This window comes from Melopsittacus undulatus, chromosome 5 (genome assembly GCF_012275295.1).
Source record: "Melopsittacus undulatus isolate bMelUnd1 chromosome 5, bMelUnd1.mat.Z, whole genome shotgun sequence".
NCBI lineage: Eukaryota > Metazoa > Chordata > Aves > Psittaciformes > Psittaculidae > Melopsittacus > Melopsittacus undulatus.
In genome coordinates, this window is record NC_047531.1 from 56,678,207 (window position 1) to 56,693,964 (window position 15,758).

The 15,758-nt window shown below is 44.0% G+C and overlaps 1 protein-coding gene across 1 annotated transcript in view; it reads right to left on the minus strand.

The window, feature by feature from the left end:
• CACNA2D4 (calcium voltage-gated channel auxiliary subunit alpha2delta 4) overlaps positions 1–15,758 on the minus strand; it is a 129,712-nt gene that overhangs the window by 95,604 nt on the left and 18,350 nt on the right. Inside the window, exons 6-13 of the mRNA XM_034063348.1 lie at positions 15,332–15,463; positions 14,301–14,361; positions 13,544–13,694; positions 11,946–12,020; positions 10,621–10,710; positions 3,620–3,733; positions 2,495–2,573; positions 393–526 (exon numbers count right to left, since the gene is read on the minus strand). Of these exons, the coding sequence (XP_033919239.1) occupies positions 393–526; positions 2,495–2,573; positions 3,620–3,733; positions 10,621–10,710; positions 11,946–12,020; positions 13,544–13,694; positions 14,301–14,361; positions 15,332–15,463 (836 nt within the window). The remainder of the gene's footprint in view (positions 1–392; positions 527–2,494; positions 2,574–3,619; positions 3,734–10,620; positions 10,711–11,945; positions 12,021–13,543; positions 13,695–14,300; positions 14,362–15,331; positions 15,464–15,758) is intronic.

A 15,758-nucleotide genomic window follows, 5' to 3' on the forward strand; every position in this document is an offset into this window, starting at 1 on the left:
GTAAATCTTTCCTGTGAATAATCCTTTAGAAGGCAACCTGTTTTCACACAAGCACTACTTAAATCATGCTGTACCTCTGTGATTAGTCCTGGGCTCCCTGGTCGCTGCAGATTCAGATCTGAGTCTGCATACACATCTCACCTCCAGTACTGAGCAGAAAAGAAATACTGTCTCAGCAGTGCCAGAGCCCAGTAATTTCTGTCAATCAACCAACTTCCGGTTTTACATAAATTTCAGGACTTATTTAGATTCTGATACACATAAGATATTTAGATGGGAATCTGGGACAAGTTATATGCCTAACGTACTAGCTGGGTGTCTAATGCCTTTGCCAGTCTGGCTCATAGGCCCTACTCTTTGTTGACTTAAAAACTTGTGCTGCAAGTCCTTACCGCACTGTCCATGTAGGCTTCAGTCCAAATAATGTCATGGTCGTGGTTGATGACCATGGGGCGGCTGAGGACATGCAGGTATTCCATCACGTTCTCCTGGACATCTGCCAGCGTGGAGATCTGAGTGTAGTAGCCTTCAGGAGAAACAGAGGTGTGAGTCACGCTGCTCATGTCTTCAGTATTTTAAGTGAGCGTCTGCGCAAAGCTGGAAAACTAGATGTCAAAGACTATATACCCAGATGGGTTATCTGCTCTTTACAGAAAGTGCCTTGACATGCCGTGTATCCACAAGCTTATGGGGACACATGTTTCTGGGGAAATCTAGAGTTTCAAAGGATTGGCTCTGTTCTTCAAAATACCGGACCAATGCAAAAGACTGGAGTCTGGATATCATGCCAAATAGGTGTAAAATGTTGCTTTGGGTCTTAAGAAAATCCTAAGTAAAAAAACCCAACCACCAGTAATCAGGCTGCCTTTGTTCCTGAAGGCCAGACATACGCAAACAAAGTATTCCACCAGGCTACCCACTTACCCTGCCCAAACTCCCAACTTCTCTTCCAGACTTTTTCCAGCACTTTACTCTTCAGTCTGCCTAGCTTTACATCCAAGGATAGTGACTAATTACATCTACCCATTGGAAGCAGAACCTAAAAGTGGAAGTTACCTATTTTCCTCTGCCCCTGCAGATGGACCCATGCCAATCTAATACTACAACAAGGAGTACAGGGGAGGAAGGTTTTCAAGTTATCAAAAGGTCCTTATCTATCTGCTTAATGGGTTAGAAATGTTAACACAATGTAATGTCACAATTCTCGCTTCCCACCACATGGAACGGATTGGTTATACTTGGCATGGGACAGAGTATGTCTGATAGATGGAAAACACTGCCATGTGAAAGGGCTCATGATCTGATAAGCTTTCTGATGTGGGAACAGATTTAGTGTTCTTGAAAACAGGACTACAAGAGCTATACAATGTGCTGAAAGAGAAGAACCAAAATCAGTGAGCCTTGTGCAGAGCTCAAGTCTGGTGAGAATTCTGGTCTGGTTAATTTGTTCTCTGGTTATTCTGGAGAATCCATTCTCACATTTTATGGTGAGCCAACAGCACAGTGAATTGCCTGTCACTAATCTTAGGGCTGATCGTGCAATCTGAAATCCAGGTTTTTGTTGCATATATCAAAGATAAAGAGTTTTATGCGTGATTCAGTGTAACAGACAAACGTTTGAGCCTTGGACATCTCCAGCTCACAGACATTCTGCAGGCTAGGAGCTCTTGTCTGTCAATTATTTTCAGTAGTAAATGCACCCATGCATTACATAGTCTGCTGGAGCCACTGCTCAGACAGGAAAAGAGTCAATATACCTAGCTAGTCAGCCCCCAGCTTCAATCCTTTCTTCCTTTCCCTGTTTAAGCAGGATACTGGTATAGCAAGCATTTCTGACTGTCTCCATGCAGGCTGAGGCCAAGTCATGCCCAAACAGCTTTTCTTTTTCCCCACTCTCTTCTTTTACCCTTGCAGAGCCTGTTAAGGCTAACTGGACTTTTTAACTGGCCCCAAATGCATAGAGGTGACTCACTTACTCTGAATGGATTTTACCATTCATGCCATATTCAGAATATTGGGTTTGTGGTGGGATTAACAAGCTATTCTGGTACCTCAGTGAAACCACCGGCACACAAAGAATTTGGCCAGGATATAGGGGTTAACCTGCAGACCTCATGAAAAATGCTGTTAAATCTTTAAAGAAAAGATATTAGTTTTGTATCTCAGCCAAAAGATGTCACAGGCTTTCTGACAGAGTTTTAGACAGATTGTCAAAAGCCAGCAAGTGGGACACAATAAGCACAGGGACTTAGGTGGACTACAGCCAGCATGAATCTCGGTCATAGTGTCCCTTGGCACTGTGACAGGAAAATGTGGTGGCTCAGCACGGAGGGCTTGTATTAGTTGGACACAGTCACTCTGAACACGGACTAGCAGGGTCTGCTTTTTCCTTAGGTTGCTTTCCAACCAAGGGTTCCTGGGCCTCAGGCTGTAGTGGCTGCAGTCCATGCACGGTACACATGATGGGGGTCAGGGAACTGTTCCCATACAGCACCTTTGTTGTTGCAGGCGATCCATTTCACGTTGGGGGCAAAAGTGACCTCCCGTCCAATGAGGTAAGTGAAAACCCGGACCTGGGAACAAGAATGCAAAGATAGAAGACTTAGGCTGCAATGTGCTAACAAACCCAAATGGCTGAGGATAGCATCCTGCTATGCACTAGCGTGAATGCTTATCTGTGGTGCATAGCAATAGGTCTGCCTTCACACAGAGACAGGAGCCTCTTGCTCCATTTGTTTTGCATTCTGTGGGCTGGAACTTGATTTCCATTTACAATAATCCCAGAAAGCCCAGTGGCACCCAAGGTCATCTGAATAACAAGGCAGAAGTGCAAATTCTGTTTGATTTTATGATAGCAGCTCTGCCAGGCTCTCAGCAACCACATGCAGAGAGGTTTATAGCACACAGGAATCCTTTACCCAAGGGAACAGCTGGCTGCATCAATCATTTAGAGAAAGCTTCACCATTTCTCCTGTGTTTGACCAACAACAAAAGAGCCAATCCTGAAATACACTGCTCTAACAGCCGCGTGCTCTCTCACTGGGCTGCTTCTCTCCCTTTGTGCCTTGCTGCTGTCTGGGATGAGGTAAGCAAATAAATCAAGAGGGTTTAGGATGAGCCCTGCTCTATTCTTCTTTCACAGTCTGCTTTGCTAGTACAAGCCTGTAATCATAGACCCCAAGGTAAATAGGGCTAGAAGACACCTAAAGAGTTTGTCTGGGCCATTCTTTTGCATACTGTAAGAACAGCACCAATTATAAACAGTCTTGGATGGGATTAAAATACCTTTTTTTTCAAATTATTTTGAAGTATTCAGCTTAGTCTTTATCATTTTATCACGAGAGTGTTTTCATTGTCACACCTTTAGAAATCAAAGGGTATGAAAATATAATAAATCTTCACTGACCTACAGCTACCCATTTGTGATCCTACCACCTCTAAAACCACTGCAGCAGGCTCCTGCCTGGCTGCTTTGCTTTGTGTTTACAGCTGGATGCATGTGGGTATTGAAGGATGTGAATGCTCAGGTCTGCCTGACATCCTGGCTCACTCTTCCATTCCCACCGTAGCAGGGTAGCCCCTTTCCTTGCCCTTTCCATTTAGCACTTCCCAGACAAACCTTCCGATCTGGCCAGTTGTACTTTTCAAACACAGCTTCATAATCCTCCACTGCTCCATCTGTGATCAGCATGATAGCTTGGTTACACAAGCCTCCTTGACCAGCCTCTCTGAACTGCAAACAGAGACGAAGAGCATTAGTTACCTCAGCATGAGCTGTTTATGTATAACTGCAGTGTATTTGTTCATGGTGGGCCAGATCCTGACTTTCCCTTGTAAACCTAACACTGTGCTCAGAAAGATCTCTGCTTAAATGAAGACCGTGTTTGTATGCTGCATATAATTGTTTTATTTATACAGCCCTACCTAGCACAAGTAGACACAGGAGACTTTACAGAAGTAAAATAATGAGGAAGTAAGTGCTGTGGCATAAGGGTACGATTCCCTGCTGCCTCGCATCTTACAGTGGCATTCGTTTATGCAAACAACTATAGGCTGACCATAAACACTGCAATTCTGATTTGACAGCAATAACTGTCACTTTTTATGGCAGAAAGCATGACAGGAGGAGGAAATCAGACTCATTATTTCAGGGCAAATCCATCAATCTGCCAAAAAACAGCAGAGAAAGGCAGGAGCATGTGGAAAGAAAGAGCATTACTGCCATCAGGGATGAAATAGGTTATTAATGTGCCAGATAAAAAGGCCATACACTATAATGACAGATGACCTGTTATCTGTGTATAAGTGATATTTAAGGTAGAGTGGAGGTATTCTGGGACTTTGGTATAAACATTGATGTGCTCCCAAGAACACATGAAGAGGTGTTGAATGGGCACTGAAAAAGCCAGACCCTGCCTGTTTAGCCAGGAAAAACAGCCTTCAAGCACTGCTTATCTCCTGCTCCTGCCTGAAGAGCCATTTACCTCTTGGTTCTCTAGAACCAGCATACCTGAGAGCACAAGTGCCTTATGCAGCACCAACACAGGTACTGAATTAGAAGTCACCAGAGGAGGTAGTAGAGGCCATCAAAGCACAAAACACACAGCTACTTTGCTGCAGCTCCTAGCTCAGTGTCAGGATGTGCTTCTCCCTGCAGAGCATCTCATTGCTTCTGAGCATGGAAAAATCTGATCAGCAAAGGATGCAGAAATTGACGCAGAGTAAAAAAATATGGAAAGAGCAAGATACAACAGCTCTCCACACAAGATTAATGAGAGGCAACGGCACAAGATGGAGAGCATATGGAAGACTAACTGAAGGGTGACTAATGTTATATCAAACACAGCAATTTTAAACTGGAGAGGGTAGTTATATCTTATAAATGAGGAGAAAGGTATCCAAGTGGCGAGACTAATTACATAAAATGAAAGCAAGCACCGAGTGGGAGGACAAGAGCACAGGATGCAAACTGGGACTTTATAGATGTTTTCAGGTTCAATTAACAAGTCCCTTCTGGTTTGGTAATACTTTGTTAGGACAGAAATCAATGTCTTTACTAACACAGGCGGTACTGTGGTTCCACTGCAGATTAACATCATGACCATAGATACCTAGTGCTAATATCACCATAATGTCTCCTTTCACCACTCTTTATGTTATCAGTCCTGCCTCCTTCAACATTACTCTTAATATCACTGAAGTACCTGTTACTCTACTGCAGTAGGTATGGATTCAACAGCTTCTGAATGACCACATGTGTGAACCCATTTCTCCCTGTTTCATGTATCACTGACCAGAATAGGTACAAGTGATCATGAAAGAGAAGGGTGGTGTAATAAGGTCATTCCTAACTAGCTGTTCTTAAGCAAAACATCTGTGTGAATTACTGAACCAGAATGAGGTAGTTGGACATGCTCTGCCTCTTTTGTGTCACCACAGCAGCACATTGAGAGGGGAAATAGTGTAGCTCTGTTGCTGTGGTCATGCCAACCCAACAGGAGGATCTCCTCTATCTTTCCCTACAGAGTCCCTAACATCTGACATTTCCAGTCATCCAAAAAGCTTCTACACCTTGTTCTATAAAGAAAGCCTATCAGTGCCAGCTAGAGGGTAATTGGAGCTCAAGAGTGAGTCAGAACATGTGTCTCCCCCCTTTAGCAAGGAGACTCAGGGCAAAGGTTGAGGATGAACAACAGGAACAAACACAGGATGTGCTTAGGTGGAAACAAAAGGGGAAAAGCAGTTGATAGCTGCATAGGATTCTGCTGCAGATCATGAGGTAAGAAAAAGATAAGGAGTCTCAAGTGAGTTATTTCTAGGACAGAAGTCCATTATGCACAGATTTTCAGAGAGCTGGACTAGTGTGAGCATCCATTAAGGAGGCATAGGTTTATGATGGTGCAGGAGATGCTGTCAGAATGAGGTTTAGATCACAGATCTGTGAACCTTGTAGTTACAAAAGCAGCTTATTCCAGTCTGTTGCAATGTACAACGTATTTTGTTTAGACAATTGTTAAATTAACACTTAATTAAGGTTATCCACCATTTCAAACTACTTCAGATCTCTCTTCATGTAGCTTACTTCAGACCTCATAATACTCAGATACTGAGAAATTAGATGCTGTATCAGAACTAGCAATCTCCTAATTACAGGAGTAGATGGTATTTTCAACAGGGAAAATGAGATCATCAGTGTCATAGAAATAGAGATTAAAAAGACAGATTTAGAAAACAAATGAACAAGAGGTAATCCCTGGCTTTTAGGTCCTTTTGTGGCTGTCTGCAGCTGTAGCAAATGATCTGACAGCATTCACATCAGGCTCTGAGCATAATTCCCTGCTCTGACTGAAATCTCAGGAGCATGAAAGAAGGGGAGAATGGGAACAAGATGCCTGCAGAATAGGTGCCTGAATAAATGCGGGCTAGAGCTGCAGTTGGCGAATAAGAGATGAAGCTATGTATTCTCCCATATAACTTTGGTTGTATTACCAGGAGTAGCAGGCATGATCTAATTAATTCAGGGTCAGAGTCTCTTACACTCCTTTATTTGCTCACTGTCATTTACTTTGCAGTTACAGCCAGGCACAAGAGTTACTAGTGAAGCAATAAGAATATCAGCATAGCTCAGTGATGCACAGGCATGCATGCAGATTACACACATCAGGCCAGATGACTGAGCAACCCCTCTTCATCTCCTCCTGCCCCATTCTTATACAGACCTGCCTCCAGAGAGGCCTTTGAAGTTACTGAAAATTCAGGCTTAGTGGAAAGTGTCTCATGGGTAGAAAATTAGCTGGAGAAAAGGAAACAGAAAGCTAGTGAAGAACAAATGAGAGATGGCATTAAGCGAAATGGAATAAACTGGTGAACAGGAAATCCTAAACTTTGCATAACCTGAAAACTATGCTGCAGATCTGGGTCTGTAAAAATGCAAGCAGAATCAAGAAAAGATTTACAGACGTTCAGAGAAGAAAAGAGAAAGGGAGTAAAAAGAGTATGTTGCCAGATGATAAAAAACAGAGGGAAATGGTCAGGCAGAAATGCTTTATAGCTGTCATACTTCATCATCAAAAGGACAATATTGTAATGGCTGTGCACACACTGAAGTGATAAGAAACAAAGAAAAGGATGAATGAATTACAGGCAGGGTCACAAAGTGGTAGGGTTAAAGAAAAAGTTAATTGAAACAATTTGAATAATCTCTGCTCAGCAGAAAGGGAAAGAATTGCAGAAGGTGTTGCTGAACTACTTGCCTCGTGAGCTGAGACCTGACTGGGACTGAGATCCCAAAGAACAAAGTGAGAATCGATAGAAAACATGTTACAAGAAGGGGATAAACTAGGTGGGTAAATTGCCCTTGAACATTTAGAAAATTGCTAGAAAAATTAGTGACATGGTCCTCTTGTGAGTGAGCAAACGAAATGCTTCCCCACACAGGTGGGGATAAGAGGCCACAAACTCCTATGCTTACTCCCATCAGCAGATAGATGGGCTCATTCTTTTCATGACACCAGTTTGCTCAGGTTACACAATCTTACACCTCACCGAAGTCCAGTTTTTTACCGGTTTCACCACTCTTTTTTTTTTACCTATAGCCTTTTTTTGAGTGACCTATTCATAAGCAACTTCAAAATCTATGTTATTTCTGAGTTCAACTACCCGTCAAGGTACAAATTAAACCAGCTTGGCATTAAGAGGAGGCATCATTCCGAGGTTACCTCAGAGAGGAAAACTTGGGGTTTCTTTTCCTCCACAGGGTCAGAAACCATCAACTTGCAAAACACCTACTTAGTCTGAGAATTACCCTGAGAAAGGAGGAGCCATAAGAGTCACAGATTTTGTATAATCTAATCCTAACTCTATTCTTATGTAACAAATATATGAATACATTTTTATCACTCTCTCAGACTTAGGGCTGTGTTTGCATATGTATATATGTACACACATCTTTGGCATGCCTATAAAAATATATAAGTATCTTTACAATTGATGTACATTGGAAAGGATAGTCAGAGGCTCAAATAAAGAACTGGAGGCTGAATACTGGCTAGAGAGGAATACTGCAGAGGCGGATCAGTCGTATAGGAATTAACAATGTGACAGTGTCTGAAGAAACATAGCTGTTGTCTTACGTTGTGTTAAGAGAACTGTGGTGTGTAAAACAAGGAAGGTGATTATTCTGCTCTGCTTAGCACTTGATAGCTCTCAGCTGCAGCACTTATAAACTGGTGGGAGGATGGTGTTTCAGGGAAGGCAGCCTAGAAGCAGCCATGAGAAGAGCAGCGGCCAGAACAAAGGGGTATAAATCCTACAAGAACAGGGTGAGAGGACAAGATGTGCTAAGCTTGCTGAAAGGAGAAGACAGCGGTGAGAGAGACTAAAACTTGATAAACAAGGAAGGAGCTCACTTGACAGAACTTTGAAGCACTTCATGAATGTATGCTTGAGACCACGGTATCCCTGGCACGCAGATTTTATTGAAACCACTTGGTGTGTGGCTAAATTGAAATAGAGAATTTATTGAGCATGGCTGAGAGGATCGGGGAGGCTCTGGCTAACTGTTCTCCTGCAGATTGCATCACAGATTAAAATATACCCTGTCTACCCCACAACAGAATGGAGGAAGACAAAGATGGTGAGAGATTGTGCTCTTCTGCAGCCCCTCTCTGCTACTCATACCTCACTGAGTCTCTACTGGGCTATTAATTCTGCAAGCAAGCAATTGGACTGAGGCAAATTACCAGGGAAATTTTGTAATCACTTTCATTACAGATATTATTACTGGTTGTCTGTTGTAATCAGCAAAACCTGTTTCATCAGTATGATGTAGCAATTTTCATTTTCATTCCCTTGCGTATGCTCCTGTGAACAATAACAGGACAGTCTGTGAGTAACAGCTATGACTACAAGCTTAGAATGTGAATGTTGTCTGATGGGAGGGGGGTGGCCAATTCAGCCAAAATTCCCCTTTCTCCTCTCTGCATGACTGCAGCAGCACAGATTTGTTTCAGGGCACACTGATGAAAACCATTTTCCTTTCCTATTACTGATACAGAACTAATAATCTCTAAGATTTCAGAGAGTCCATGAAGTGTAAGACCACTTGGCAGGTGATACCCTTTTGACTTAAATTGTGATGCTTGCTGAGCCTGGGGTCCTCCAGCTGGTGGCATCAAGACACTCTCTAGGTGGGCCCCTAAATAGGGAAGCTGAAGTTTGGGGAAGGCTGCTCTAGGACAGCAGACTTGGTTCTGTACTTGCATGCCTATGTATGTGCACAATTCTGCTTGTGCCCTAGACATCACCTCTGTCTCTTCCGAATATCATCAGGCAGACAGAAGTCCTGGGATGAAGTTGCAAAGTGCTGTGTTAGATATTAAGAAATCATTTTTTCCTCTGTTGGAAAAATTCTTTAAATGTTGTGATTTATATCTATATGGGCTCCAGATCTTTGTTTTTAAAGCTCAAGTTAATTTTGTCATAAAGTTCAAAGCCACATGTAGATAAATCTAGCAGGCCTCTAGTCCATGCAGTTGTTCTAGGTTTATATCATTACTGCTTCTTTGGCCATCTCAACTATCCTCCTCCAAGGATGTTGAAGCATTACTACTAAGAGTCCTGCCAGCCTATGACTGCAATGCCAATATTACACCACACTCTTCTTAAGTTGCCATTAATTCTATTATGCTTTTGTAACCACTGGCAAGTCAGCATCACGCACCACCATCCCTGAGTTCAACTCTGATCATGCTTGCACTGGTATAAAACAGGAACAGAATTACCATACCCAACAACAAACTTAAACCTTCAATTTGTAAAATAAGTAAGACTGGAGAATCCTTCCCAGGGTGTCAATACCTCTAGCACATTACTTTTAACATCAATATCATCATTATGGCCACTAGCATCATAGCGTGTACATATTTTTGTCAGCCCCAAAGGCATTGGCATCTTTAGGCCAACCACACTATCCACAGGGTTACAAGCAGGTGGGGTGTTCAGCTGGTTCTTCGTCCTTTTTTGTTAACCTTCCCTAGGAAACAGTTAAATTTTATGTTTACCTCCAGGCTCCTGAAGTCACAATAGTTCACATAAGGCAATGAATCATTTACAATCCTTATCACAGGACACGATCAGACTGACTGATTAATTCTTCTAGTCCCCAAGCACTGACACTCAAAGTGACATTGAAATAAACCTGAAGCCTGAGAATAATCTTTCACATCTTCATCATCATCTGCTTATCAAGGCTCACATTGTAATAACATTACTTATGACTAGAACTGTCACCCTCAGCTGATCAGTTGTATTTTATTGCCACCATCTATAACCAAGGTTATAGAGCAATGCCCAGCTGTGTTGCTCATTAAGGAAGCACTCAGGAGGCTACAGCCTTGAAGGGATTGGCAGCCTCAAGGCACCATGCACAAACTGACACCTCCAACGTATGGGGTCACCCCTGCACACTGCCTGTCACGAAGTCAAGAACTGTGAGATCAGCTTATGCCACCGCCCCCCTGCCTCACTATGAAGGATGTGCTAAGTCATAAGATGGAGAGGGGAAAGTAGGGGTGGGCAGGGACACTTGTGCCCAACGCATGCAGCAGCACTGACTCTTACCTCCCTCAGTATTTTGAAGGACTCTGTCAAAGCCTTGTTCACAGTGCCAACTCCTTTTGCCTGCAGTTCATCCACCAGCTGCTTGAAGTGCTGGCAAGAAGGGATTAAAAAAGGCAGCAGTGAGTTGCAGGCAGGGTGTTTCCTTCAGCAGAGGGAGGAAAGGGTAACCTGGAAAAATCTGTGCTTTGGGCTCCTGATCCTTCCTTCACCACTGCTGGATGTGCAGTGCAGCACTGTGATGGTGGAGCTGGGAAAGTCAAGTGGCGGTTTCACTGGCAGTGCCATCATGTTGCACCATCACCCAAGCAACCAGAGCAGGACTGCATTTTGCAGTCTATGTGCTGCAGACCATGCATGGTCCATAAAACATTATGCAAGGGACAAAACTGTTAGAAATCAGACTTTGCTTTGCCTACCCCTTCAGGAAAAAAAAAACAACAAACAAAGCAGAACATTCCTGTGCATGCAAGAGCAACTGGATTGGGGAAAAAGAAAAATCAAAATCAGTGCTCATCCATTACTTAAGAGGCATTGATCTGGTTGTAAATGAAACCCTCAGAGAGTGCTCTCTGCAACATAGCATCCAAAATGCTTGGGGATCCTTTGGGAAATGCTGCAGGAGACATCACTCTCTGGAGTCATACTCAGACTCAGGACTAAGCTGGGAAAGAAATCTGGAGAGAAATCAGGTTGTTGAAGACATGGAAGGATGTGATACATCTGTGGTATTAGTATAAAGAAAAGGGAATTGAAGAAAACCAGACAGTAAGAAATGCTGAAGATACAAATCAGCCCAGAGGGTGGTGGAGCAGCTGGGTACAGGCTGAGCCCTCCTGGATAAGAGCAACAAACCCCCTCATCAGAGAAAGCTTGCTGGCAGTCCAGCCTGGCAAAGGATCAGGCCAGGCTGAGAACACATTCACCAGAAAAGGGCTGATTTTTCTCTTTTGGTGGTTGAGGATGTAGGGTTTCAAAGGTGGAGACCCTTTTCCCTCTGCAAGCTGTTCTTCCACAGCAGTCTGGGCTGGATTCAGTCAGGCTCTAGCAGTAGTAGTGGTGGTGCATCCCTTGTGACACTGGGAAGCTGGTTGCTGCTAGTTAGCTAGCCAGCTGCCCCCATGTTATAGTGGCTTTGTGTAAGCAAAGGTGAACCACAGAGCCAGCACACACCACTGAACTGGTGCTTGTTTCTGAATTGCAACCCCACATGTCTTGGGAGATGGTTGTTTTCTCCCCTGGAGTTTCATGTCGCAACATCTTAACCTCGTGTACTTCTTACATTAAGAGAGCTCCCTGAATAACATAGATAGGAGCCTGGTACTCACCTCTCTGTTATCTCTGTCTGCTTGGACCAGGATACCCTTAAAACAGGGTTCAATAAAATGAACATAATCATTATACTGCAAAGAGAAAGTGAAAAGAAAGGGGTTGTAATTGGAGAAAACTGGGTTCATGTCCTGGGTGGATGTTCAGAAAACAGTATGGAACATTATGCCATTTTATACACATTTCCCTTAACAACTGTTTGCAGTGATCATACAAAATGTAATTTTGACAAATCTCAATCTGTTTGCATAATGCATTAATTATGGTGCTTTGCTGAGTTCTTTCTGGGCATCTCTACAGGTACAAAATTGCTTTCTTTTCCACTCACACCGTAGAGATTTCTTCCATGCTCTATTAGCTTATGCCCTCAGCCTTGCTTCTAGCACATATTTTTGACTTCTGGAGGCTTTGCGAGTCCCCTGTCAAACTTCGCAAGTAATTTTGTATCCTAACTTCTGATGCCTCTGGTGCATGGCTGAATAACAACATATCAAGTTACCACATATCCACCAAATTGTGAGAATTAGTGGGGTGTATTATTCTAGCCTGATACATATGTGAGGTAAAACACGCCAGTATAAACCTTTCCCTGCAAGGTTCAGAAGAGCATCATTCCTAAAAGCATGGCTAAGAGGCTGCTAATGCTCAAGCTTAGGAGCTTAGGTCAGGCTATAATGTGTCTGAGCTGGTAGGTTCTTGGTGTGGGTACAGTAAAGGAATATGTATTATATGCTCTTTCTGGGATTGTTTTGATGAACAGATGATATTTCAGAATCCTTAATGGCTTGCCTCCATTTTTCTGCCAACACTGTTTGCTCTTCCAACTATCCAGCCATATAAAGACAGATCTTTACTGGAGTTTCTAAGTAACTTACACAATAACACACTATTGACAAAAAGTAGACTTTATATCTCAGTGACTGTGCCCTGGCAAGCTTTTATAGAAAAAAGCCCAGGGAAAGAGGTGGTGTTTGAATTAGCTTTTAAAATTAGGAGACAGACAGCTGTTTGGCTTTAACCTGGCACCAAGCCTCCTGGTCTTGGCCTGGATCATGGAAAAGCTTTGCTTTCTGTGGTCAGTAGTGCTGGTTCTCTATGGGTAGCCAGCACATCCTCAACCTGTCCACGGCCTAAAAAGGGAGATAGTAACACTGAAGCAACCTGACCAGACTCCATGCAGACCTGTGCAGGCTGAACTAGACTGCAGCCTTGCAGGGTTCTGATACACAAAAAGGCATATTCTGGTAATTTTCTAGCCTGGAAACATTATCCTGAGGCTGGAGCCCAATACAGTATTACACTATGCTATGCCAGGTGAATTTATTAGCTCTAGTGTCTTTCTATACCACTTTACCTGTTGCACTCACATCCCTAAGTAAGCAAAAAGATGCAGCTGACATCCTCCATGGAGGGGGGGACATGATTTAGCAGCCACTCTGCTGACCACATAAAGCCAGCTTCCCAAAGGTAATTGGTTTTAATCCACCATCAACATAGGTACTAAGTGTTGTAGTTACACCACTGTAATGCCTGCAGTTCGTTAAGGGGACTGAAAAGCTGGCATAAGGCACAAGGAAGACAACTTAGTGAAACTTACTGCAATGATGTTGACAAAGTCATTTTCTCCCAGAGTATCTAATATGGTGGTAATGGTGTGTTTGGCAATGGTCATCCGCAGGCCCTTCATACTCCCACTGACGTCCACAATGATGACAATGTCCTTGGGGGAGGTGGCTGCTTGGATGTACCTTTTGTAAAGGAAGAACACAAGGAAGCAGGGTGAGCGTACAAAGAGGAGGACTGCTGAGTGTGCTGCTGTTGTGTGATGCTAGAAGCAGCAAAATGAGTGCCACAAATACAGCTATTCACCAGGGTCAGGCTGGGCATCCGATGGGTCCTTTTCTAACAACATGCCTCTCCCACCAGCCCCAGCATCTCACATCCCACATTGGCAAGTGCTGGGCCTGCTGCAGATGTATGTCCACATACAGCTAACAGTGACAGCTGCTAAAGCCTCTAGCCACGCGGAATAGACTGAGTAAACACCTCACATCTCTGGAGTCTGAACAGCCCTATCCCTCCAGTCACAGAATTATAAGGAGGATGGGACAGAGGAAGGACAAACCAGCAGCAATTTTCATGTGGCACATGTTAGATGCCGTAAGGAAAGCTGGAACTGACAGGTGGTAAAGCTTCCTAACCTGCCACTGCCTTCATTTATGTACCCCTCACCTCTTGCAGAAGCAGCATGGGGCAGTAGCTGCTGATCAGGAGCTCACCAGGGTGTCACTTTGGAAAAGAGGGGGAGAGGAAGACTGAAAGGTGCTTTGATCAAGTCCCTCCAAAAGTCTTACCAGCCACGATTCCTGCAGTCAAAGGAAATGACTCCATTCTCATCTGGTAACCATTTTATTCCTGAAGGGAGCAACAAAAGGAGCAATCAACACACACGGACAGGCAGGCATCTGCTCCCCACTCCCCAGGGAACTTCTGCTGTTCACTGCTGAGACACAGCTACCCCATGGGCACATAAGTCTGGCCAGCAACAGCAGCGGCCATTCTGTAGAAATACAAGCAGAGCTACAGAGATACTTATTATAAACATACCCAGATGTAGTCTTTTAGATTATGGGGAGCAGTTGCACTTAGTTTGAGCTTTTTGCCACTTTAATGTAGTTCTCAACATCTTTTTCTCCCCAGCAGTTGTTGAGAGCACATAAACGCAGCAGCAGTAACAGGGGCATGTCCCAGATTCCCTACTCTGTTCACAGTCATCTCTACTTTCTCCTTCCACAGCACATGACAGGTCACAGAACAAGGGCATGCAGCCATCTGATGAAGGGGCCACCAGGCCAGGCTACAGCTGTGGAGGATCCTGTGGACTCCTTCAAGCACAGGCCCTCCCCTCTTGCTCCGTGACCTTATATGCAGCTCTCAGCTCGTGTGTGGATAACAAGTCAGATTGGCAGCTGCCTCTGCTACATGTGGATGGAGAGGGACTGTAGCTGCTATTAAAATCCACAGGGAAGCATGAAGCAGGAAACCCTCCTGCAGCATCTGCACCCCACCTGGGAGATGGGTGCTGCCATGGTGCTTTGTGAGCTTTTTGGAGCACCTGTAAGCAGCCTTCTCCAGGATTTCAAGGGCAACATGCCTGGGGGGCTGGTCCATGTAGGAAAAAGGGGGTTATGCCTACCATGGACGCTATTCCTTCATCCGAAGTGGCAGCAGCCCATGCACTGAGTATTTTTCTCACTGCACCCTGCCCATCATGGGACCACACTGCTCTCAGCCTTCCCAGGTTGAGCACTTCCATGTCATGGACCTTGTCCTGCAAGACTATTGCATTGCACTGAAAGAGCAAAGCTGATCTCTGCTCTTTTACCTGGGTAAAGCCTAAAGAATCCAGTGGAGCTGCCAAAGTACTGCCATGTCAGAGTGGGATCCCTTTCAAAGTTGTCCACAAAAATAGGATTCAGGGCTTCTGACATGTAAACACCATTCAGGATGTCCGGGTCTGTGATGAAAGAATAGAAAATGGGGAAAAAAGTGCAAAAGAGGATAGGTCACCCAACACCTTCAATGGAGGAGAGACATGAGAACAAAAGCAACCCCAGGAGGCATGCAGTCTTGTCCAAAACTTTGACAATGGGCAGGGAATTGGATGCATCATTCCAGTAAATCCCGGAGGCCAGGTCACCACTGGCCACTACAAGTGATCTCAACTTGGTCATTCACTATTATCCCTGTTTCTGGTTCCATCCTTTTCTGCCTTTGGGCATTACACCTGGTTGGAAGAGGGCTCTGAGAAG